This window comes from Chlamydotis macqueenii, chromosome 15 (assembly GCF_036417535.1).
Source record: "Chlamydotis macqueenii isolate bChlMac1 chromosome 15, bChlMac1.mat, whole genome shotgun sequence".
NCBI lineage: Eukaryota > Metazoa > Chordata > Aves > Otidiformes > Otididae > Chlamydotis > Chlamydotis macqueenii.
This window is the reverse complement of record NC_141570.1, coordinates 6,526,237-6,552,168: the sequence shown is the minus strand read 5'-3', so window position 1 is coordinate 6,552,168 and position 25,932 is coordinate 6,526,237. Positions and strand designations below refer to the sequence as shown.

Sequence of the window (25,932 nt, the reverse complement as noted above, 5' to 3'; positions counted from 1 at the left end):
GGGGAGTCATTACTTTCTGCTCTCTATTTCCCATGTTCTAAAATGAGCTCTTTGCCGTTAAAGTACGGCAGCAGTTGGGTGCTCTAGCGGTATTTGCTGCTTATTCTAGCAAGAGAATTAGACTGCTTTTCTAATACTAATGTGCTACCAATTTAAGCTTCCTCTAAACAAACAACCAATTTTATATACAAGCCAGTGAAAGCATTATTGCTCTGGGACAAGTGAAGTAAGTTTAGAGAAAGGTCACTTAATGGAAATGCTTTCTCCACAATGTTAAAAAACTGTTGTGTAAATAAGCAGAAGTGAGAGACATTATTTTTCATTAACCCCCACGAATGCATGGGAGGTGCTTGCATTCAGAAAGCTACAATGTTTAGGCCTATAGATTTTGATTTTTAAAAACAAGAAGGAAACTGTCTTCAGTGGTAATGGAAATATCTTCTAGCCTTACTGACGTCAGGATTTGGAGGCTACAGGTGGCTTGACTAAGAGCATTTCAGTGTTATGTGTAGAGATTTATTTTTGAACTGCTGTTACCTGTAACTCTGTGCTGCTTCTGTCTATTTCTCATGTACATGCAGCTATACAAATGAAGACTCTTATTTCAGCACAGCAAAGCGCATCCCCAAAATGAGGTACTTGTTGATGTTTTGATTATAAGAATTACAGTGTAGCTAGGGATATTTTTACCTTAGCTTAGGCACATCATCACAATGGTGTGGAATATCTTTTACTGCTGCTGAAACAGGTTGATCTGAAAATAGCCAGAATTCTGGTTTGGTAGCAGTGCAATCCAGGATAGCCAAGCCCTAATTGTTAACTACAAATAACCTACTATCAAAGAATCTTTTCCAGAAAAGCAAAACTTTTCTTGTGGCTAATGAAACTGAGAAAGACTGAAGGTTTTTAACAAATATTTTGAATTTAAAAGTCAAATTATACCTGCTGCCACAAGTAGTCAACCTCTGCCACTCAGGGAGTTTCTTGATGTGACAACATGAGTTTTTATTTTCTTCCCAAAGCTATAATACCTTTCAAAGAGCTCATGGAAACTTTTACAAGTGTGGGTTGGGTTTGTTTTTTGTGGGGTGGGGTGGCTTTTTTTGGTTTGTTTGTTTGTTGGTTTTTTTTTTTTTTTTTTTTGGAAGTACATAGCACTGTAAAATGTACCTAATTCTAGCCATGTGAGTCGTTTGGCAGTTGGCTGCTCTGCTACAGTGTGTGTTCAGTGTTTTTATGGCAGGAATAAATTAACCAATACCAAATATTACAATTTGATGTGAAGTGACAGAAACTCTCTTGCTCTTGGTGTTCAAAGGTAGAGTAAAATGATTTGACTATATGTAAAAACTTCCTCAAGTCGTATCTGTGTTACACTTTGTTGGTGCACAGAACAGCATGTGCTTTGCTCAATGGGTTTTCAAAGCAAAACTCACTGCGAAGAGATCTCTGAAACCAGGACACATGGCTACACAGTTTTTTGAATCTTTATGCTTAGCTTTTGGGGATGCTAGCATAACTTGGTTCCTGTGGAAGTGCTGTAGTGCAGTTGTGATGAGAGCTTGGCTCACACTACAGTACTGTTCCAGAGAACTTGGAAATTGCTGAAAGCAGAGTAACACAAAGTTGCAGTCAGAAATGCACTGAGCTTCACGTGGTAGTGATAAGGGATATCTAACAGTAGCAGGAATACTGCTGAAGTACTGAGAGCTCCGTATTTCTGGTAACAGTAGCTTTTCTTATTTCAATACTTCATAACACAGGCTGAACGATGCAAGGGCTCTTACATTGACTTGACGTAATTTTAAGTCATTGCATTACTTTATTTTCACCTTTTACAGTATGATTTGAAACAGTCAACATGGACTTTTCACGTCTACACACGTACACTCCTCCCCAATGTCTGCCAGAGAACACTGGCTATACATATGCACTCAGGTGAGAACTCTTTTCTTCTTGTAGAGAAACTGTATGTTCTCTGAATGTTGTTAATTCTGGAGAGTTTAGCTTTCATGGTAAGTAGCAGACTTCTTTGAAGAAGCATGCTTTATCCAGTCTGTTTTGAAAATAACTGCTGTGTCTTAAATGGAGGAAGGAATACATGTTGAACTGACAGGACAATGACTAAGATAATGACTCAGTGTTTATTAGTTGCTATGAATAACTGCTCTCCACCTAGTTACAATTGCTGTCTTCTTTCTATAAATACGTCATCAAAATTCTTAGATGTTTTCTGGTGTATCTTGTAACTTCTGTGTGTGTTTTCTTTTGCAACTTGGCACCATTTTCACTTCAGAACACTGATTGATACGCACTCATTGCCACTCGTGTGGAACTTGCCTGGAACTTGCATATTGGTTATTTTTTTTTTTGTAGAAAACTGCTTGTGTGAATTGAAGTCTGTATTCTAATGAACTTGTTTTTTCTTCTGTCTTTATATTAAACTGACCATTATTAGACTGTTTTTCTTAAATCACTTTAGTCTTCTAAAAACAACCCTGTAGTGTGTTTGCTAGTTTTTGTGTTATGTATTCAAAATAAATGTTGTGATGCCCACTTGAGTTTTTTAATGTTAATAGAGCAGATTGTGGCTGCTGATTTAGTCTATCTAGCTTTCCCTGTTCTCGAGTTAGTAGATGTATTTTGAAGCAAGTATGTATCAGTGAGCCTGAGTTATTGATTTAGCTAATTTTAAGCTTAAAAAAACAATTTATCTGTTAGGATGCGGTATGGGATTATTTTTCTGTTCTCTCCCTGTAAGTCATTATTATGTATTTAATGTGTATTAAAATGTAGTATTTAGGTTGGAGAATACTTGACTACTTGCCAAGAGATGACTAACTTAATACTATTGCTTTTGTGCACTCTAAAAGTGTAGCATCACCAGTTTTTGGGGGGGTTCGTGTTTTTTTTTGCTATAGCGTGATGTCAATACTTTTGCAAAATGGGTTGTGTTTTATGTTGCTTCAATTAAATTACAACTCTTCCTGAATTTTTAGAAAAACATTGGTAGAATGTTGGTTAAATACAAGTGGATTTACTAATTTCAAGAAAAGGCATGCTGGAGAAGGAAAGGTGATTTATGTGCCTTATATCAGCAAGCAGATGTACTATTCTGTTACTGATTGGTTTTAGATAGCTCTACATTGCAAATGTACCTTAGAGAGTGATTGGCTGAAATATTCTAACTCTCTTACAGAGGATAACTTTCCCTATTGTGAGCAATGGAAGTGGACTTTGATTTTTCAGATTGTTTAGACAATGATTTTTATGTCTCTGTGAGCATCTTTCTTAAAACAAGGTGTGAAATTGTAATCTAATTTGATTTCTCTTCCTTAGTTGTTACAGTTGTCTAAAATTACTCGTGTGTTCTTCTTGCCCACTGTTTTGTTGGATACAAATTTTATTTCTCACTGAAGCAAACAAGAGTACTACAGGAGCAAAGATTAACCTGGCAGGAAAGGAAGATGCGGAATGATAAATCCTATTTGAAATCTGGAGTATAGTTCATTAGGACTTTGGTGGGTTTTGTGTGGAAGACAATTTGGAATCTTTGACTTCCTACATAAATGAAGATTGTCACCTTGCAAAACTGAGAACCTGTGAGGAGGCCTTTGTGGAACGGCAGGGTTATACGTCTTGAAACTTTTCGGCTTCCCGTTTTCCTGTGTTAGGTGTTAGATTCAGCTGTTCAGAAGTGGATAGAGCTGGATAAGCTGAAATTTAATAACTCACTTAATGAAGGCAAGTACAGTTAAACTAGGTGGAAATTAATTCATTATGATTCTTCCTTGTGCAGAAAGGAAGGCTTAGAAAGCACTTTCTTTAAAATTTTCTCTTGAAAAATTGTGAAGGCCCAAATATTAAAATAATGGGGAAAACCTACTGGTACGCTGCCTGCTTTCAGAGTGTCAAGAGAGTGAACTGCAGTCTTCTGAGCAGACTGTCGCCATGTGTCTGCTTGCTGAATCTGTGCAGAATGCCGTGCATTATTGATGTAGCTCTTCCTACCTTGGGTCAAGCAATATTTGAAGAATCTGAGGAAAGGGTGAGTTAGGCAGAGTTGCTGATCAGAAATATTTTTGTGCTGAAGTTCATTCCTTCTCCTCTCCCCAACCTGTATTTGTTTTGCTTATATTCTGATCTGACTTGTTCTGCTTTTGACCATTCAATCTTTACAAAATCTATCTGTGAGTTTCTTTAAAGAAATTGGCTTCTGCATGTAGCACCGCAGAGAGAAGTACAGTGAAGTTGGACACCACAAGGCTATGAATAGAGTTGGTTATGGCCTATTAATAGAATTTATATTAATACTCACTGGGATTACTGTGTGTTCGTAACTGTTTGTAGTGCTTCTGCTTTGTGCTTTTACTCCTCTAGCCCAAATCAGAAAAGCATTAAACTGATCTAGCTAAATAACCTTTATTCTCCTCAAAATGCAAGTCAAACTTGTGAATCTCACCCACTTGTCCACATGTAATTTACACCTCCCTCTTCAGGCTGATCTTTCCTTTAGTCACCATCATCTTTTGAGTTGTGGGTTTTTATTGTCAATTTGGGTACTTTTAACACTTCTTTTTCTTCACAAATACGGATTAAATTGATAAGAATTCAGTTTGTTGTTTAGTTTTGGTTTGTTTTTTTTTTTCTTGTGTCAGAGCACTAAATCAGGATGTAAATTTCTGCAAAATAGTTGGAAAAAATCATTTTGGTGTGTTTTGTTTTGGTTTTTTTAACATATGTTCTGGGACTGATCAAAGCAATCACTAAACAACTCAAGTCAGTGTCCTTGGTCAGTTAATATAACCAATGCCCTGGTCAGAAAGCATATGAACATTTGTATGCTGATTATATGTCTGCGTCCCTCTTAGAAGACATCTTTTTAGTTATAGTTCTCTAGGTATATTGCATTTATCTATTATTATCTTTAATAATCAAGACCATTACTGCTCTCTTCATTCCAAGGAATACTTGTCAAATAAATGACACTTAAGGTTCTCCGGACAAAGCTATAGGTGTGCTAAAATTGGCAGACCTTGTCTCATTCCACTTACAAATAAACTTGAAAATTAACCTACTGAAGTCTAGGACATTCTTATTCTGTAGAAGCTCATGTGAAGGAGATATCAAGGTAGCTATGAAGCTGGAAATTTAAGACTAGGTCCAGCCAGCAGGTCTGCCAGCAGCCGTGGGAGCTGTTTATTGGGTGAAGGAACCAGGGTCTGCACTGTTTGTGTAGGTTATCTATGAGTGTAGGCTAATGGCATCCCACTTGTCAATTTTTTTTTCTTTTTTTTTTTGCTAGCCATACTTACTGGATAGGAGTACCATCAATGTACAGGTTCATTTCTGTCCTGTGAAAGGAAAGGCAGAGGTTTTTTTCTTTACTGTACTCTTCTGTAGAAGAAAAAAGGCTGCTTTCCAAAGCATGGGAAGTTAGATGGCAAGGTAGGAGACTTCTAGACTCCTGCCGACAAAGGACAGATAATTCATTTTCAATGTGAAGAGGATTATTATCCTGCATAAGCAAGAGAGAAGCTCTCTTTTTGTTTAAAGAGGAAGAGTTCCCATGATTTTTGCTTTAGCTAGTAGAGCCCGATTCCAAGCTATGTAGTCTGTCCAGATGGATATAAATGCTCATTGACACACTTAATAACAGCAGGTGTTCATAAACAAAAACAAATTGAGGCTGGTCACAGCTGTCAGCTTCTCCTGTGTACTTTGTGTTCTTGTGAATTGAGTATCTGTAAGAAACATTGGGTGAAGATGAGGAAAAGCAAATGCATAGTGGCAAGTGTAAATAGCAAAACTGAGTTCTTAAACAACTGTTTAGGGAGGAACTCAAATAGTAAACTATTTTTGCTCTGATCCTTTCAGAATGTACAACAGGAAGAGCTGTATTTAACCCATATTCTCACTTCCCATCTGTCAGAATGCAAACTATCTAAACTTAGTATTTTTGAAAATTAGAAAAATGGTGTCCTTTTGTACCTTAACAAACGCAGACTACCTCAGTTTTCACGTTAGGAGGCTCCTGTCTTATTTTTCCCTCTCCCTTCCACCAAAATGTAAGCAAGGGTTGATAGGCATGATGTGTATAGTAGAGTATGCTGGGTTTGTCTTAAGCTGTGCTTAGATTTCTGCCTTGCACAGGGTTGCACGGCATGTGGCAGCATTAGCAGGGCAGACGAATAAGACCGAGCAGGTGGTGCTGAAGACCTGCCAGCAAATCTGTGCACCTCTGGGCGATCGAAGCTGTTTTGGAGAAGCTCTGGTCTGGGCCTGTGGGCTGACTGCCCATTTGCTGCTGAGCACTACGTGCTTTCCTGCAGCACATTGTCTGTGTTAGTGTTGTGGGGTTTGGGGTTTTTTTTTGGGGGGGGGGGGGTGTTTGTTTTTTTTTTAGCTGAAAGAAATGCAATTCATGTGCTCTGACACAATCCCATCTTAAGTGTTTTACTTTGCATTGTGGAGCAATCAAGAAATCAGCTTTGAAAGCACCTGCTTTGTCAGGCTTAAATCACTACTGTAAGTGTAGCTACTAGGCCTTCTAGTGTTAACTTATTTGTATGCCAAAGTAATACAATACATATCATACTATACTCTGTGATGTTTTAGGGTCTTTAATGATTGTGTAAGAAAATTATTTCTTGCATTAAATTGTTTTTGCACAAATAAATTTTACAGTAGCTTTTTATATGTGTTTTTTAAAGGGAAAGCTTCTATTTCAAATACAGATTACAGAGCAGAATCTACTCATTCAGAACTAATTTGCTTGGTTGTTTTTGTTAGAGGTTTCGGGGAGGAGGAGCTGCTTTAGTTAACAATATGTTGCTCAGCTCTTCTTTTAAAAAAAACAAACAAACAAAAACCCTAGGAATATTGAAGTAGCTGCTGTTACAGCTCTGTATGTCCCTATGGCCCAAGAGGGGACAGACTCCTTACGAAAGCTGACCTGGAGGACTTTGTAACACAGTGAGTGGTTCTAGAACCTGGCCTTCTGCAGCAACCAGCTCTGCTCAGTGATACAACTCAATGTCTCCTTTGATTTTAGGTATGAATATTCTGCTTTAGGCTAAACTTCTGCTTTAGTAAATGTATTTCTTGCTGACTCCTCTGTTTAATCTGTTTGTGTTTGCCTTATGGTGCTGCTTTGTCTTTGTAAGTTTTCATGGAGGTTCTGAGAGAACCAAATGTGAAAGTGTGCGATAGAGTTCCTGGAGTAATGATGTGAAGCTTGTCTGCATGTAAACTTACCTCTCTAGGATAAAACAGAGAAGACCAGATGAAAGACTCTGAACATTTTTCTATTTGTTCAGAGTTAAATACAGAAATCTTTTAAAATCACTTTTTTTTTTTTCTTTTAAGTAAGGGTAGTTAAACTAATGTAGCTGAAGTTGGGAAGTCTTTAGGTATCTTAAGGGGGGAAGCTCCTTACTTGTTGGGAGATGGAAATTGGGATTAGTGTGGCATATGGATCTTTGGTTCTCAAAACAAGGAATTGGCAAACAAAAAAAAAATAAAAATAAACTTTGACTAGAAATGAATCTTTACTTTGCAACTTAGAGTGCATCATGATTTTTAATTGACTGCTAGGTGTGGTGAAGAAACTGTCCTGAATGGCTTCCTGTCTCAAATTGGTCCCAGAAGAACTAGACCGTATAACGAATGCTTGCTCTGGCTAAGCTTCAAATGTGGTTTCCATGGTGGTTCTTTCTTTCTAACTGTGATTTGCTTTCAGTTGTTAAACTTGTAATATGAATTGCTTAAGAGAACCTTGAATATCTATGTACTTCCAAATTTTTTTTTAATTCTAATGGGAATTGCTCCATAATTCCAAATAAACTGCTTTTAATGGAAGCTTAGACTAGCTTGGAGGACATGTTTGTTACTAGGGCAGTTTTCTCTTGAACTCTAACTTTGCTGTTCTTGTTTTGCCACAGTTCAAGCTATTCTTCATCTGCTTTGGATTTTGAGACTGAAAATAAAATAGATCCAGTATTTGATTCACCAAGAATGTCACGGCGTAGCTTACGATCAGCTGCTGCAGGAAGTAGTAAATCAGATGATCCACAAAATGATAACCTTAATGACAGCTCTTATGCTGGAAACAGGTCCTTCAGAGAACAGTCTTCTAGGTAAGCATTTTTAATCATCACAAGTTAATTTATTGGTTGGAGTCTTGAGACTTCCTGTTTGAACACAATAGTACAAACATAGGTTACCTACTGTTTTATTCTTTGTTATCAGTGTTTACTGCCAGACTTTGAAAATTATGTTCAGTATGTGGTTTGCAATGAAGACCTTGTAAAAGTATTGATGCTTGAAGGTGAGGATTTTCTTTTTAAACCTGACTTGATCTATCTAGCCACATCGGAGTTGAAATACCTTGACTGTCTATTCATTTAATAAAATTAAAGACTAACAGAAACTTGTATCGTTAGTGCTATGTCTTATTAATCTTTGCTTTGTTTCCTAGAATGATGAAGCAACGCAGAAGTATGAATAAACAATCTGGCAGTGCAAACCACACGCCAAGGAGAAATCTATCCTGCTCTTCCGTTCTTAGCCAAAGCAGTTTCAATAGCCATGCCAGTGATGCATCAATGGTATCCACTGTATTGGATGAATCTTTGATTCAAGAGCAGACAGAAGTTGGTCATTTCTGGGGTAAGCAATAATTGCTGTTGCTTGTATCAAACTGTGAAAACTGCTTATAGTCTGTGTATAAATGTGTGTTCACATCTTCCCTCTTTTCCCCCCATTTTTCTATCCTGCCCCCAAATGTGTGCATGTAAGTATGCTTTTGCTGTAGATGTCTGCTTCCTAAGGTGTCTACTGGAAATTCACAGTCCAGTGTGTAAACTTGATTTGCTGGTATAGTCAATATAAGGACATGTTGCACAGTCAAGTTAATATCCAAAATTTCTGAACATTTCACTTCAGGATTTTCTGAGAGGGTTTTTGCATGTGCCTGGCTGACTTGGTTTTGCAAGTATATATAAATATACTTTTCTGGAACCTACCTTCTTAACTGAAGAGGAAAACATGGGAAATGTCTACATAAAGTATTGTCTGTGTAAAGTGTTGTGTAGAGGAAAATCATAACTTATTGTATCTCCCAGTTAAGACTGTTTGTTTCTAGTCAGTGTGCTTGTGCCCTTTGGAGAATCCTAATGTAAAGAATTGTTTCAGTCTTAGTAGAATGTGTTCTAAACTTCAGATTACTTGGCTCTTAAAACAGGATCTTAAAATACAGTAGTACCAAAGTAGTTACCAAGAAACAGAAACAGCATAAGCTTGTAACTAGCTGCTTTAAAGTCACATGGGAGCTAAGAAAAGGTGTTTTATTGTTTTGTCATAGGTGTCATATTATTTTGTCTGTCGCTTCTGTGGTAGAATCTCTTTTCCCTGGCTGTTACCCTGCTACATTAATGTCTGAATATATGGATCCATTTATGTGGTGGGCTGCAAATATGTTAAATACTAATTATAAACTGGCTTTTCTTTGCAGTCTTAAAATTAGTGGTACTTTTAACTTGAGTTCATGGCAGATGTTGTAGTTGATTACGGAACTTCCTTCTATTTGGGACCAAATTTTTTTTTTTTTCTTCTTTGAAGGTCTTGATGATGATGGCGACCCTAGAGGTATTACACTTTCCTTTTCTTTCCACATCCATTCTGTTTAATGGTAACTAGTGATGGCAGTACTGATTTTAATGCATTTAATGTTTTCCTCTTGATTTGCTAGGTAGTGATACTACACTGACGCAGGGAAATGGCAGTATAACAGCAGCCGAAACGCAGAGCACAATGATCAATGGCTACAGTTACAATGACTGCAACATGCTTTCCGAACGGAGGGAGGTTCTTACAGCATACTCAGCTTCTCATGTGCCATCTTCCAGAATTTACTCTAGGGACAGGAGCCAGAACCATGCATCTAGTAAGTTACTTTCTCCTGTGTGTTATCTGGATAGCAGAATGGTATACAGTTCAGTTGATGCATTTTCCATGTAGTGTTATTTGAGCACTTTTCCTACTCTGCTGAATTTACCAATAACTAAATTCTAGAGATCAGCTTATATGAAATACCTTTTCCTTCATCAGTTGAAACATTATGCACTTGTCAGCTTCTGATATATAATTATCAATGCTGCCGTAGGAATTAAACAATTTCAGAATCAAAATGCTGTGGTATCTTAACGCGTTGTATTTCCAAACTGGTTTAAAACACAATGAGCAGTTCCACCTAGCACTGATTGTAAGAGTCTCCTAATCTGGTATTGGTCTATATATATCTGTCTATGAAGTTTTTGGTCAGGGTTTTCAGATAGCAACTTTTTCTATGCAGCCTTTTTTTCTTACGTGATTTGAACTTTTAAAATTGAGCAGTATTTCTGCTTTGCAGTGCTTCTGCTATCCAGGAAATCTCTGAGAGATACCTTTCCACTTTCTGCCTCCCCCCCGCCCCCACCTTATTTAACCTTGCAGCTTACTAGAGTGTTTTCAGAAGCTGAACCTCAACTGCTTGAAAAATGGAACTCCAAAGAGAAAAACTTACTCCAAATAGACTTCCTAGTGACTGCATTCCTAAAGGTCTAGAACAAATGAATCTGCTGTAAATACGGTTCTGCCTTTCCAAGGCAATCTCCATTCTAAGGATTATTGTCCTCATTGCCTTGTCTGTGTCTGCCTGCCTCTTGCATAGCATCTTAAATTTCTTGATTGTTGGTAGTCTTCAGTTGCTATGAAGAAATTGTTTCTTGAGTGGCCTTGAATTAGAAAGGAACCAATTCTGGGATTCTGTAGGTGCGTTGTTCTTGAATAAACTATAAGCTGTGTTTTCAATCAATTTGTTGTGGCTTTAAATGCTTTGAGGCAAGTATTTCTTTTTGGTAAACCAGTAGCGTAGGTAGGAATTCTGTTGGCTTGGCATAGTGAGCTACTTAAAGTGACTCTACATGAAAACTGTTTTCTATGTTCCTGAGTTTGTATTTACACAGGAGAACTTTACAAGGAACTCATCTCTGTACATCCCTTTGAACTTTAATCCAGCAGTTTGGGTTAAACTTAGGTGCAAAGGGCAGGTTTTTGGAATGTGGCCGATTCTAGAAAAGCAGCAGTATAGTGGACTGCAGCTTTGCTCCTGTGGCTCTGAAGGAGAAGCCTGTGTCTCTAGCACTTGAGGCAGACCGCTGCAGTAACTTCATCCAATGTAAAGGTGGAAGAGAAGGTAGAAAGTCCTCAGCCTTTCAAATCCAAAATAAGAACATAGTTTGTCTCTTTGGAGCTGTGACTCACAAAATCAGTATGAACAGCTTGCATCACTGAGAAATCCTGAGTTCTGTAAGCAAGGGATTCATTGCTATTTAGAGCTCTTGAAGCCATACCTTCTGTCCTGGAGGTGTTTTCCCTAGGGTATGTGGTTCTTATTACAGCAAAGCTTTTGTATCTCATGCATCCAGACTTTTCAAACCACACTTGCTTAAGTTTCATACTCCTGGCTAAACAAAGGCTTTCCATACTTTGTCCTCACTGTTCCACAAGCTAATGGTAACCAGAGAATGGTGTATCTTTATGTAGGTGAATAATTTGCATTCACACTGTTTTTTTTCGATAGGAGGAACCTATTTCTGCATGAGTACGACTCTGCGATTGGTCAAACATGCTGCAGCATCTTTTGCATCACTATTAGTGCAACTATTTCAAATGGTTTTGCTGAAGCTGGGTTATGAATTTAAAGGTACCTTTTCAGTTGTCTGCCTTGGCCTCCACACAAAGCCTGTGTGTGTGTTGGGGTTTGTTTGGGTTTTTCTCTTGCAGACTTCATCTTTGGCACTACAGTGTTGTTTTTTCTGCAGTCTTTTGGCTGACTCCTGTCTTTCTTCCTCTCTTATTATCATTATTATGTCAGTGGTATCTTTTTTTATACTTTCCCTCTGTTTTCAAAGTATCAGGATTCACTTTTATTAGGAAGTGGTAGAAGGTAAGGTTTAAATTGAGAAACTCTACGTTGATTTTTAAAAACTGTTTGATGTGATAGTGTGAAATCCTAACTTTTCAATGTCTTTAGGTTTGGACTATCTTGTTACCCTTAAGCCCAGCGTGCACTTAAAGCTTGATTAGATCTATCTTGCAAAACTAAAGCTGCCATCATCACTCTGCACTATTCTAAAGCAACTCTTGTTTTCCTTTAAAATGTTTGATCCTTCTTTGGTGCTTTCTCTTCTACGTGTTCTACAAGTCAAGTTAAATTGCCATAGGCAGAAGGTAACTGATTTTTGTGTGTGAATAAAACTTTATCTCCCATTCTCTGTGCCTCAGTGCCTTATAACTTGCTTAATGCTCTCTTCTCCATCTCCATCTTAAGATCTCTGATAAAATCAACACAAAGATTTATTGGTTGGATTCTTTGACAGAATGATGAGTGTAGGGACTCAAGATTTGATGAGTTGTTACTTAGGATTTTTCTCCTAACTTTGCTATCTGAAAAGAAGCAGAAAGACTTTGGAACCAAAAGGCCTGCTCTTAATTAAGGAAGGAAAATAAGATTGCACAGAGTAGGCTTCTTCCTTGATCACTTCTCAGGTTTCCTGTGGGTAGCCTGGCTTTGATAGTGAACCAAGCCAGTTTAGCTAAAGTCTGCATATATGATGGCTGAAATGTGCGTATATGAAAGGCTTTGAGCTTTAGAATTACATTCCATGGACGCTTTTTAAATGTGTTGCAGCTCATTCAGACTACTGTGGAAGTATGAATGTAAAGGAGTTTTACAGAGAAGATAGCCATCTTGGTCTAAATGAAGAATCAATATGTAAGTGTAATGATTGCTGTTGTCTTTTGGCCTTGGGCTATGCACTAGGTTGTTGCTGTAATAGTAATATTTCATGCCCCGTGACTCTGCGGAAGCTACAAAGTCAGTGTTTGTTTTGCAACTCAGATGTAAGGGGAGAATGGTGATTGCTTCGTGTACTGTAATATTTTCTCTGGCAGGTTTTATTCCACTGAAGTTTGCTTAGTGGCTTTTGGTTTGATAACTTGAACAAGTCTATTTCATAATATCAGTTATTTTGTAAAAATCTTGGTTTCATCCTAGCTTTGTCCCATTAATCAACTGTTACCACAACCAACAGGTGATGACTGTAAGGGGAAGAAACATCTTCAAATATACGCCACAGACCACATGCAATCCTCATGGGCTAAAAGGGTAGCAAGGACCATTTGGCACACCTTTTCTTATGCAGGTTGACTTGGACCTTTTTTAATTTTGCTTTTATTTTGCATCGCAAAATCACAATGTTAATTATTCATATTGCGTTGTGTATGTTCTTTTCTTTTCTACCTTCATCTGTCAAAGTAGATTGAAAGTGTAAAGTGTCTAGAAAATTAATTTACTTAACACCTTTCCTGTTTGACTTCTTGCTCTGATACTGACTTTGTAGAAGCTTGGCAAACTGCTTACCTATTAGTAAAAACAAGGTGGAGAGACAGCATATACCTTGTGTGTTAGAAAGAACAAGTCAGATTTGTTGATTTATTGCATTTTGGGGAAGTCTATACGCTCAATAGGTTGAAAAGCTTCCTTTAAATGAAAGCAAGGTATGAGGTATTGGTATGCAGATTATTTGAATAAAGGGTTTTTAACACTTTATTTTTGTTCTAGTGATAGTCAATTTTTACAGGAATCTTATATAGGGATAGAATCTTCCCTGTGAGATGAGCGTTCCCTAGCTTGAATGACAGAGGCTTCAAGAATCTGTTGAGTGCTCTTTATTCAGCAAAGGAAAATGATTTGAGACACTTGGGTTGGTATGTCTATAATCCCTCGGATTAACCCAGACGTATCTGCTAATCTAAAGATGTAGGATTATTTTCTAAACATATGTAGTTTGTTCTGTAGAACGAACAGTTCTAGTCTTGGGTGTAGTAACCGTTGGCTTCAGTGAGCTTGAAGTTGTAGCGTTTTGTTATAATGCATTGTGGGTTTTCTTGGTGGTGGTGGGTTTGGCTTTTTTAAGAGAAAAAAATGACATACTGAAGATCCTTGGGAACATTCCATTTAATGAAAATTTACTGCTTGTAACTTTCAATAGGGAATATTTTCTATTATTTATCAGTATTTCTTAAACATCATTATTTAATTCTTTTCACTAGGATTTACAGTTTTTAATTGTTCCTGCTTTTAGACATGAGCCTAGATAACAAACTCCATGTATGAGTCAGAGCAAATAAGATGCTCTTAAAATAATGTACCTAAAAGTTGTTTGGTTTTTTTTTTTTATGGTAGTAGGTTTTTTGCTATTACCTGTTTTATTTGGCATGTTTATCTAACAATGCCATGCTACAAAACAAACTTTGATTTTTGGAAAAGTGATATTCTAACTGCACAGCTGCTGCTGATCATTCTGTCTATCTCAATACATGAGAATTCTGTTTCTGAATTGTCTTGGCTTTACTTGGCTTCATATTTATTAGTGCTTGCTTTGCTTTTAAATAGTGAAGAACTGAGTTTATATATTACTGAAAGGTATGGTTTAAAAATATGCACAACAAAATGGGCGAGGGATTGCGTCTGTTTTACTACATGTACTGGGAAAGAACCTTAAACTCATGTATGTATGTTACCACATAGAGTTAATTTGTTATAATCTAGGTTACTTTATGCTTCACGTGTTGCGAACAGTGGGAGCAACAGGATGGCTTGTGTCTCAGAAGGTGTTGTCTCTACTTTGGCTGACCATTCTTTCTCCAGGTTACTATCCTAATCCATCTGTGTGTGCATTGCCTGTTCCTTTTGACAAGCTAGGAATCTGCAGTATGTGGCTTACACTAATTCAGCTGTGCTTATGCTGTAGCTTTTGTATCTTGAAATGCATGTGCTACTTTATTTTCTTTATTGACCAAAATATACTTAGTGAGAGGGTGTATCTCTATTCACAGGCATAATGGGAGACTAACCAGACTGAGGGAGTGTGTGTGTGAATGGCACAGAATATGGGGTGTCAAGAATAATGGGGTGTGTTTGGTTTGCTAGTCACTTCCTATCTCGGTATTCCTCTTAGCAAAAACGGATGCTGCTAGTCTGTGCGTTCCATGCAACATACTGAGGTCTTTAGTGCGTGGTAACTGGTATTCAAACATTAACACTGAATTTCTGGCAAGATAGCATTGTTGCAACAAATGAGCATTTCATCTTTTTGCATGGCTGTTGGTTTTGTTGAGTAGCTGATGATATAATGCTGTCATACTTGTGATACCTAGATGTTAATAAGCTGCATGCATTGCCTGTACTCATGCATTTCTCAGCTGAGCGAAGTATTCTTGGCCACACTTGCATGTCCCTCTGCTTTGATTTTTGAACATGTGCTGCAGTAATTACATGTCACACTACCACTTCTGTCTTCTAGGGAAGGCAGCTTCTGGCATGTACAGGTTGCTTAGAACTGCGTGGTATCAGCTTGTTACTCTGATGTCTTTGCTCAAGGGGTTTCTTCTAAGAAGGTGTGTATCCTTTGAAAAAATTGATCAAATTATTTACGCAGTTATAATATAAAAAAGTAAAATATGATAAATGTATTGTTTCTTGTAAACTTTTCTCATGCTTTCTCTAGATGCCTTCCAAAGATCTACAAGCTGTTACTGTTTCTTATCCCACTCCTGTTTGTACTAGGTATGTGAATCATTTAGTTAAAATATAAATTGGTGTATTGGTGTATGCTTACTACAGCTATTCCAAAATAGCTTTTTAGTTGAACTTCTGGTTTATTAAGAAAATGCAGAAGCAAAACGGAGCAAATTTGTTTGTGCACAGGGCAGTAATTTATGCTTTCAAAATACTGACAAGTCAGTGAGGTTTCCCTTGCCATGAAAGGAATACCTTTGACTTAATTTCATAGAGCTCTTTAGACAGAGTGGGCAAGTCAATGAACTGAAGTCCTTTTTTTTTCTTTACCTCCCTTCATAGGAATAGCAATGAGGTCATAAAGAGTAGACTGCGTACTGATTGCTTTGATTGCTGTTGATATTCATAAAAGTGTGTTTAAGTTCTTTAACCAACTAATCCTGAATCTTTCCTTTGCTCTAGACCGTGCAGTAGTTGCATAAAATACTGCTGTTTAACTGTTTAGTTGACAATATTCCAGGCCAGCTGTCTACTTTGAAATAAACTTAGTTTAAAATATTTATCAAAAGTGCTGGACCATTTCTGAAAAGCAGCTTCATGTCTTTGTGTGTCCTAAAAAACTTGTAGCTACTTTGGGGAGAAGATGAAGCTTCACAGAAACATATAGTGAGGATTCAAAATCCTCTGTACTAAAAGGAATGAGAAAGGAAGAAGTTACCCTGTGTCGAAAATGCTGCTACTTCTCACTAAGATATTGCAAAAATAAGTGTAATCTTTGTGAAATGGTAGATTGTTTCCATGGAAGCCTAAGTTTCCTCCAACTTTTATTAGCTCTTATGCAACGTGTTATGTAGTAGGTAGGGTGTAAGGCAAGATATTTTGCGTTGCAATAAAAAGCAGTATTTCAGTATTTACATCTGCCTTAGTGAGCGTGGCCTGTCTTCGTAAATGAGATCTAGGTCCTGTATTATATTACGATATGTAAGTGCAAGCTGTCTGCCTTAGAACTGTGTGAGTGGTACTGATGGATGTTCCCTCATGTTCTTGGGTACTTGACCTAACAATTTTAAAGCTGGCTCGTGCTGATTTTTATTTAGACTGGAGTAGAATCCACTGTGTGACATCTACCTTGTCAACTTAAAGTAGCTTGTGTCCCTAACTAAGAAAACAATTTGTAGATATAAGCAGTCTTAAGGGAGAAATCTATTGAACACTCTTTTTGCTTTTTGTTTTTGATCTAGGTATATGGTTCTGGGGGTTTGATGGCTTCATTTCATTAATACCTTCATTGAACCGGACAAGAATTGATAGAATACAGAGAACAGATGATTCTGTTCGTGTTCCTGAACCGCAGGCTGATTCTTTTCACTCTGTGCAACCTCCAAAGGTAAGGGAGAATGGTCTAGGGAAGAACTTTCATATCTTTAAAGGCTTCTTAACTCCCGTGTCTTCAATATTTTGCAGTAACTACTTGATGCACAAGGGTAATGTCTTGATTTATATATTTAAAAAAAAAATCTTTATACCTTAGGATACCATAAATGTCTTTGATTCTGGTCGTGTAAGTGAGCTGGAAAAGCAAATGGCCTTCGTGTCTGACAGATGCCATCACCATGATGAAGAATATAGCAAAGTGATGCTTCTACTCCATAATCTTCAAGATCAGGTTGCCCAGATGAGTGACAAAAGTGAAACGTTAAACCTAATAAAAAATGTGATAGGTCAACATCTTAAAGATATGAAACTGGATGAAAAGGTAAGATAGTCAGTTATTTATGCTTTCTGATACTGATCAAAGTATTCTCTTTTAGTAGTGCAGATTATTCGTCATTTGACTTTAGGATTATTTTTTCTGTTGCAGAATTAACTGATGAGTAGTAAATGATAGAGAGTAGTCACTGGCATTTGTTCCTCCTTTGTTATTGCTGACAAAGAATTAAATAGAGATAAGCAGTCTAAAGTAGAATCTTATGTTGCTGAATAGCAGCTGGATTTATCCTGTTTTCATACAGGAAAAACAGACTACAGGAAGGAGTAGTGACAAAGAAGGGGTTCCCTGTGTATAACCCCTACTACTGCTGAATCAGGCCTTTATATTTTTTACAGATTCTATAATTTCTCACGCTGCCTGCAGGATAGGTCACTTAAACACTCAGAGAGTGAAATAAAAACTATGCTTTGTAGAAAATCTCAGTTGTGCTATTTTTACTCAAAAAAAAAAAAAAAAAAAATCACCCTTTTCTTCCCTGTTTTTTTAAGACTGACTTCCTGGCTTTACAGCAAGAACATGAGTTGCGTGTCCAGACAATGGAAAACCTTCTTGGAAAACTCTCTGCTGAATCCAAGGTATTGAAAGTTAGCTTTGCTAACTTGCTGTAATTGTAACTGATTGACAAAATAGATTAAATTTTTATTGGCCATCCCAAGCCTCAGTTTGCTTTACTCTAGCTATGACAGATTTTAAATCTCAAAGCTTGTTTGTGTTCTTGCTCCCCTTCTTGGAGAGAGTTTCAGTCTGAAGACTAAAAATTATTCACTTGACCAGTGAGGCAGATTCTGTTTGGATAAAATCTTATACAGAGGCACAAACGTAAGTGTGGGGACAGGGTCCTGTATAGGTGGTGCTAAAATGTGTCGTTTTCATTTAACATTATTTATCCTTTTTCTGTTACTTGTGTTTCTTTGTATACGTTAAAACTAACTTTTGTATTTTTTAGGACATTCAGAAGGAGCTTGACATAGCCAAAGCAAAAACAATGAGGTATAAACACTTTTCAAATTATATTTTGCTTTTTCAATCCTGATGGTGATATATCTACATGTTCTTCTTTGAAATACAACACTCCTTTTCTTTGTGTCGGTTAACTGACCTTAAGAGTTTGTGTTGTCAGCAAAAGTACTTCTGTCTTATAGTAGACTTCAGCTGTGGTGCCGATCATCATCAGCACAAGGCCCACTTCCAGTGTACGAGGAGTCCTACAACTGTATTGTTTACTACAGAAAGCTGTTTATGCAGTGGAGGATAATGAGTGACGTCTCATCCTCCTATAAATGCATTAGGATTTCTTCTTCCAATTGTTTAGTGAAGTATACAGTAACTGCTTTTGATAGGCTTTATATTTCAATTCTTGAATTGTATAAATTCTAATCTTTGTCTCTGTTTTTGTTTTGTCAGTTACACTACTTTCCACTCATGTACTGTATAATAAAAACTGCAGCACTTCATTAAGTAGTTTCCCCATTGGGAAGAGGCAGAGAAACACTTATTTGCTGAATTTCATTTAAATTAGATCTAAATGTAAAATGGCTTTAGAATGATAGCTGATACTTTTTTCCATAGCATGCACCGAACGTCTATATTGGTCATATGTGACCTGCTACTTACGCTTAACTTGACACCTGCCTCTAAAGTTATTCTGGTTTAAGTAAGGTAACCAGTGGTAAACTCATGGAAAAAAAAAAAAAAGCTTGACTAGTTTGCCAGAAACCTTAAATTCCAAAAAATCTGTGTTTGACTTACCAACTTGTCAGCCTGGTGATGTTCTGAAGTTATCACTGCTGGATTTGTTCACGATTTCAAAATACTTTGCTTTGAATATATTAATCCTAAGTATGCCTTAAATAACATCTTCAAGGAACTGCAAGTTCACGATGTCTTATCATGGTGAAAAACTGAACTAGGAAAGCACTTTGTATTAGACAAGTACATTCTTAGACCTTTGGAATTTGATGGAATGATTCAAACTACTCTTTCCTAATTATTGACTCCTTGTTTTTGTCAGAGATGAGGATGGACATAATCAACTTTTGTCCAAAGTTAAAAAGCTAGAACTAGAGTTGTCTCAGATGAAATCGGAGCTGTTAACTGGGGAAAATGTGAAGACAAGTTGCGAGAAAATAGATGTCATTCAGGAAAAAGTAGGTTCTGTAATTTCTGTCCCAGTAAAATGTGATACTACTTGATTTTATTCACTGACTTTCTCAAAATGCACTCTAAGTAACGTGTGGGTCGTATTCATGTTAGAGTGGTAGTGTTCTATGTAGTGGTACTGTAAATTTTTTTCCATTAGTTTGTAATGTTTCACTAGACAAGAGTTCATGAGCCGTTTTCTACAACGGCAGTTTTTTGCATTTAAGATAGGATGGAATAGCAGTTCTGTATACAGTACTTTGCTATTCTTACTGGTGTATTTTGCTAACCCATGGAAATGTGGAAAAGAAACTTAAGTAAAAGCAAGCTGAGTTTGTGATCTGAGGGTTGTTTTAAAAAGAAAATCAGGCTTAAATGCTTTTGAAGCCTTTTATATAAGGTCTGACTAGAATGTAGCCAACAAAATACAACAGTAAGTATTGGTACAGGATTATCAGCTTTGACTAAAATATCATCTTGTGTTAATGCTCAAATATAATCGAGCTATTATGTATGGAATCAAAGCATACCATAAGTGGGAGGAAGCGACTTGCTTAACTAGGCCTAACAAGTACACTGCTCCCTTTAGAATTGCCATGGTGCCTTCTTTGAACTGTTGCAGTCAACTTTTTTATTCTGAAGTGTTGGACGCCTAATGTAAACTGCAGTTTGCTAGGGCTTTTAGTATGTCTTGTTCACCAAGCCACTGAAGCGTCCAGATTTCCCGTAGGTTTTCTGCACACCTGGCTGGTCTGTTTTTTCATTGTAAGGCAGTGTAGTTAAAACACATGTGAAAGCTAGACTTCTGTGTAATACTAAATGTACGTATTGATTGCACACATTCCTATTATATATGTGGTGTTCCTTAATGGTTTGTAAGGACTAATTGTTTCTATTATGCTTGTTAATGGCTTCTGCTAGGTAGATGCCCAGGTCAAAGAATCTATCAAGCTTATGCTTTTTGGTGATCAGCAAGAAGACGTTCCTGAATCGCTTCTCCAATGGCTTACATCCAATTTTGTGAGCAAAAGTGATCTGCAGACTTTGCTGCGGGATCTAGAGTTGCAGATCCTCAAGAATATTACTCTTCATATGTCTGTTACAAACCAAAAGCTAACACCAGAAGTAGTAACAAATGCGATGACTAATGCAGGGATTTCTGGAATCACAGAAGCGGTGAGTTTTAAGTTCTCAGAAGTTCAACTAAAACTGTAAAGAGTCCTTTCATAGGCATTTTATGGAGCATGGCTGTCAATGTAGATGCTAATGATTTTGAAAGATGTTGAGAACAGTAATTGAAATGGGGAGAACTACAGAAAATGCTCTATCAGGTGTATTCTTACATCACTGCTTGTTGCCTGTTGTGAACGTTGTGTTTTTTCCGAAGTATGCTATCTGGAAAATAGAAGAATTCCCAAAAGAAACGCAGCTCAGAGTCTTGGGAAGATAGGGGAAAGAATGCAACTTTTGAAGAAAACATCAGTCAAGAAGCAGTATGAATTTGTATTTTAAGCTAGACGGCCGTGCACTAAAAACAATCTCTGTCTTGACAGAGGCTTGCAAAGACTTGGGACGGAGTGCAGCATCTTAAAAAGATGCTTGCAACTTCACAAGTGTGTATATATCAATTATTTTATCACTTGATATTATTAAAATCTTTCTCTTTCCATTCTCCTCTATGTGTACAACTGTAGCAAGCAAAGATTATTGTAAACAATGCACTGAAACTCTACTCTCAAGACAAAACTGGTATGGTGGATTTTGCCATGGAATCTGCAGGTAAATAGTAGAACCAGTTTTTTACTATTCATGTTATTTATACTATTTACTAAAAATCTGCAAATGAAGACTAAAGGTTAGTAGAGCATCCTCGTGTCTTGCCTTATCTGACTACTGTAATCTATGGATGTTGTTTAGAGTTACGTATCAGCCTAGGTATGCGTTGACAGGGATAGAATAGTTCTTCTAAGCACGTGTACAACAGGATAATAAAGACACACAGATCTGTTTGTGTGGGGTACGCACCACCGAACTCACTAGGGAAAAGTGTGTATTTTTCAGCCCTCGTAATGTAGAAAACCTTTAACATGTTCTTAAAATAACATTGTACTAAATAGGAGCATTGTATCCCCAGAAAACTAGTTGACTTTAACAATATATTTAATAGTTTTCTCTGAGGGAAATAACTGGTATATTAATTAAGCTTTGTACAATTCTCTGCCTTAAAAGTCTTCAGGAAGAAATGAGTAATTATTTCTGCTAACCTGATGTATCTTTTTTTTTTTTTTTTTTTGAGGTGGCAGCATTCTGAGTACTCGCTGTTCTGAAACCTATGAGACCAAAGCAGCACTAATTAGCCTCTTCGGAATTCCTCTGTGGTACTTCTCTCAGTCTCCCAGAGTGGTGATTCGGGTAATTAAAGGCCGAGTAAACAAATTCAGTAATGTTATTTTGGGTTGAGTGGTTTGGATTGGTTTTTGGATGTTAGATGTTTCTGTCTGTAATATACTGGGGGGCGTGGGTACTTTGAGCTATGTTCCGAAGAGTAGGATTCTTCTCGTAGTACCTGGGCACTGCTTGAGTCCTACTCTAGCAAAATTAAGACCCTTATACTAGGCTTGGGTGGTGCATTGGACTTCTGCAAAGTGTAAGCACTGGGAGGGCTCCAGCTGAGGAGTAACCTCAAGGTGGGTCTTCAGAACACTGCTGGTACTTCAGATGGATGTGCTCTCTTACTGAGGAGTTCCACCAAATAGATTATATTCTGCCACTTACTGTCTAGGTCTGTCCCTAATAATTCGAAATTCATTACAACTCTTTATTACCAAAAAAAACCCCATCATTACTAAATGCTTGTGGTTCTTTTTTTGTCGTTGCTGTTGTGTCCCATCCTCTTCTCTCCCCCTTCCTCCTGTCTAGCCGGACATGTATCCAGGGAACTGCTGGGCTTTCAAAGGGTCACAGGGATATCTTGTAGTTGGACTTTCAGCGAAGATCTATCCAACTGCCTTTACAATGGAACACATACCAAAAACACTTTCACCATCAGGAAATATCACCAGTGCTCCTAGGAACTTTTCAGTATATGTAAGTCTGTCTCTGAACTTAATGTTTGTATGCATAAAGAATATTTGTGTTATGTATCTTGGAAAACAGTAACTTGAGGGAAGACAGCTGAGAAGAAAAACTTTGTCGTTGCTCTTAAAATTGCTTCTATTTTTTGAGCTTTGAGATTAGGAATAAGAAGTGTTACAACTAATTTTGGAGGAGCTGTTTGCTTTCTCTTGCTCTTACACAGCAGTAAACACTATTGGGGTTTAATTTTGGTTCTTTCATACACTTTGTTCTGTCCTTCCTCCCCTATTCTCCCCCTGCCGGCACCGCCCCCGCCAAGTATCTGATTATTGACCTCAGTCTTGTTTATAACCTTGATGTTTTCTCATTCTTGTTTGTCCTGAGCAGTTTATATTGTACACTGTGATAGTGGTTTTTGCCATGGAAATTAAGGGGTTTGACCATGAAAACATACAAACATAGCACAAGTATTTGCAGTGCAGGAAACTCAAATACAGAGCTGTGACTGAACAAGCATTAGGTTACGTAGGCAACATTCTGATCCTGGTTTGATTTCTGAATGCTGTCTGATACTCAGGTTATGTAGACATGCTTCTGGTTTTGGTTTGATTTCAAATTTGATGGAAGCAAAAATCTTTATCCTGTTGTTACAGGGTCTAGATTATGAACATCAAGAAGAAGGCAAACTTCTAGGACAGTATGTCTATGATCAAGGAGGAGAACCACTGCAGATGTTCCCAGTGATGGTAAGTCTGGATGATGAGATTTAAAGCCGCAGGAGAAGGATACTCATATTTTCTATGGTCGTGCACAACAAGCAGTGAAGGAAAAAGGCCTCATTCTCTGTTGCGCACTGTCAAAACCGAGGCAGAAGGTGACTACCTATCTGCATCCAAACCTGTGGTCTAAATGGATGTGTGCCATCTAGACACAAATAGTATGAAGATGCTAAGCCTGCTTCATGCTGCTTCTGACTCCCTTCACAACTAACTAGTTGTAAGGCAAAGAAGGTTCTGTTCAAAGTGGCAGACAGTTCCCAAGGCATAACTTAACTTTATTAATTAAAAGTCAGTAGTCACAACTTCAGTTCCACCTGTTTATACTAGAAATCTAACTCTGGGTTTTGTTTGCTTTTTCCTTCTCCAGGAGAAAAGTGAAAAAGCATTCCAAATAGTGGAACTGAGAATTTTTTCTAACTGGGGACATCCAGCATATACATGCCTTTATCGGTTCAGAGTGCATGGGACGCCTGCCAAATAATCTCCTACACTACAGCTTGGGTTGTTTTCGTTGTACATTTTGTTCTCCATTTGTATATACCGGAAAGCCTACAACACTGGAATCTTTAAAGGACGAGGATGCAAGAGACATACTGCAGAACTGTTGATCCTCTGATAAAGGCAGAAGACTGTCAGCAAAACTGCATTAAAAATATTTTTTATTTGCTCTAATGCTCAGCTTGTAATTGCCAGTTAGCTTCATATTTTTGTGTCCATGCTGAGAGAAATAATGCATGCAAACTACTCTGGTTCATGAAGTCCAGTTGGCAAACAGGTGACACCTATTTTATTACAAATGAATGTATAGGGTTTTTTCAAAAGAATAAACCACACTTTCTGCAACTAGGAATCTGGTGTTTTTAAATCCAGGACTTAACTGCATACTTTTGTTAGCGTGGCAACCGTAAGCCAAAAACTGTGGTACACTTTAAACACTGACTGTGGCTAAAGGTGTCCTTCAGTCAACCCTAGGTTTTGACCTTTTTGGTGGATCCAAAAGGGCTTCTTTGATACATGTTGAATATAGTAAATTTTACTGTCAGGGAAAGTTAACACAACCAAAACTAGCTTAAACACTAGTGACTGAGAATGCTTTACTGTAATTTGTGGCCATTAATTGCTCTAAAAGTCAGGGATAACTTCAGTTACTTAAAGCTATTTTAAGAGTTTTTACCATAGCAATGTGGCCAACTTGTTCTTCTCTAGTATTAATTCCAAATTGGTCTTGATATACTGACTAACTGGATCGGAGCTGATGAGACTGCTAAATTGCTTAGTAAACATTATTATACAGCAATTAAACAATCTTAATTTGTCAACAGTGATCTCTTTGGGACAAGAATTCCTTAGGTTGGTTCATTGTTTTGCTCAGTAAATGTTGTACTGTGAGAATGCGGTATGTGGAAAACACTACTGAAGTAAACCTTGCTACTTCACATTTACACGAGGGACTTCTGCTCGGTACTGCTGTACGGAAATGTGCGGGTGTTCTTTAGATCATCCCAGCAATGTCGGATGTAAGTCAGGTATAAGAAGATTAGAGGGATGTCTTGCTTTCAAATCAACATTTCCATGTAGAATGAGATGAAACTGTTTACTGCCCCCCTTTAGGATTGCTACTTTGAAGATCCTTTTCAGAAAAGATTCCTGAAGTGTACTTGTATGCAGAATTTTTATCTTGCTGTTATAATTATAATGCATTTTAGTTACATATGAACTGTTAACACATGGAACTGCTGACTGGTTTTCTGAATAGAGTTATGTATGTTGCACAACAGTCCTCGAATGTTAAAAAAAAGTCTCCATGTGAAGAATTTTTTTTTTTACTTCAGCTAGAAACAGAACCTATGGCCTATGCAGAGGAGCTAGATTACACATGTACAGGTGTTTTCATATTATAGGCTACATATTTAAAATTAGAATTATCCTGTATAAATTGAAACTACGTAGCTGGGGTGGGAATATTTTGAATAACACTAACTTATTTTTAAAAGAAGCAAGATAGGACTTTGTGCAATGTATTTTTGTAAATGCTTTTCAAAATGTCTGTTATTCTTTGCTGCCTCCAAACTGACAAGATGCTATTGAGATGTTTAAATAAAGAGTTTTAATTTTTGAAAGTGCATGTAATATTTGAAACAAAAAATAAAGCTTCTTTTCTGTATTTTTTTTTTTATCACTTCTTTAAATAACGGGGCACATTAGAGACTGTAGATTTAAAACTGAGTGAACGTCCTTTGCCAGTGGTGGGCAGAAGCCGCTTTCACTGTGGCTTGTTTCAAACATGACCTTCCTCTTTCTCCCCGTGTCCTGCTTCCCTTTGGAAGGGAAACACGATGAGCACACATTGAAATTTTTGAAGGATAAAAACCCCACGAGTTGGTAGTTGCTTGATAGTTTTCACCTCTTTGCAGTACTTTTTGAAGGTTCGTGTTTGCAGTGTTGCGGTTGGGGGATCTGTTTTGGTTTTTTTCAGCTTGCTTCCTCAGCCTCGTAGCCCGCGTCCCTGAGCTCCGTTTCATCCTCTGCATCTGCAAGCCCTT

At 37.4% G+C, this 25,932-nt stretch overlaps 1 protein-coding gene across 15 annotated transcripts in view; it reads left to right on the top strand.

The window, feature by feature from the left end:
- Positions 1-25,553, top strand: part of SUN1 (Sad1 and UNC84 domain containing 1) — a 34,709-nt gene extending 9,156 nt beyond the window's left edge. For 7 of the 15 annotated variants that reach the window (XM_086759814.1, XM_086759818.1, XM_086759813.1 and 4 more), the window contains 22 exons: positions 1,842-1,938; positions 7,944-8,138; positions 8,480-8,670; positions 9,622-9,648; positions 9,752-9,946; positions 11,624-11,746; positions 12,734-12,817; positions 13,137-13,247; positions 14,657-14,755; positions 15,411-15,504; positions 15,615-15,673; positions 16,867-17,012; positions 17,157-17,381; positions 17,885-17,971; positions 18,343-18,386; positions 19,408-19,547; positions 20,461-20,711; positions 21,230-21,314; positions 21,832-21,947; positions 22,455-22,622; positions 23,264-23,356; positions 23,757-25,553. In XM_086759814.1, coding sequence (XP_086615940.1) covers positions 1,862-1,938; positions 7,944-8,138; positions 8,480-8,670; positions 9,622-9,648; positions 9,752-9,946; positions 11,624-11,746; positions 12,734-12,817; positions 13,137-13,247; positions 14,657-14,755; positions 15,411-15,504; positions 15,615-15,673; positions 16,867-17,012; positions 17,157-17,381; positions 17,885-17,971; positions 18,343-18,386; positions 19,408-19,547; positions 20,461-20,711; positions 21,230-21,314; positions 21,832-21,947; positions 22,455-22,622; positions 23,264-23,356; positions 23,757-23,870 — 2,724 coding nt within the window. In that variant the 5' untranslated portion in view covers positions 1,842-1,861 and the 3' untranslated portion in view covers positions 23,871-25,553. Of the gene's footprint in view, positions 1-1,841; positions 1,939-6,925; positions 7,055-7,943; positions 8,139-8,479; positions 8,671-9,621; positions 9,649-9,751; positions 9,947-11,623; positions 11,747-12,733; positions 12,818-13,136; positions 13,248-14,656; positions 14,756-15,410; positions 15,505-15,614; positions 15,674-16,866; positions 17,013-17,156; positions 17,382-17,884; positions 17,972-18,342; positions 18,387-19,407; positions 19,548-20,460; positions 20,712-21,229; positions 21,315-21,831; positions 21,948-22,454; positions 22,623-23,263; positions 23,357-23,756 lie in introns of those variants that run through there. The other 8 variants (XM_086759824.1, XM_086759826.1, XM_086759823.1 and 5 more) reach the window with 7 other exon arrangements.
- The last annotated feature ends 379 nt before the right edge of the window (positions 25,554-25,932 follow it).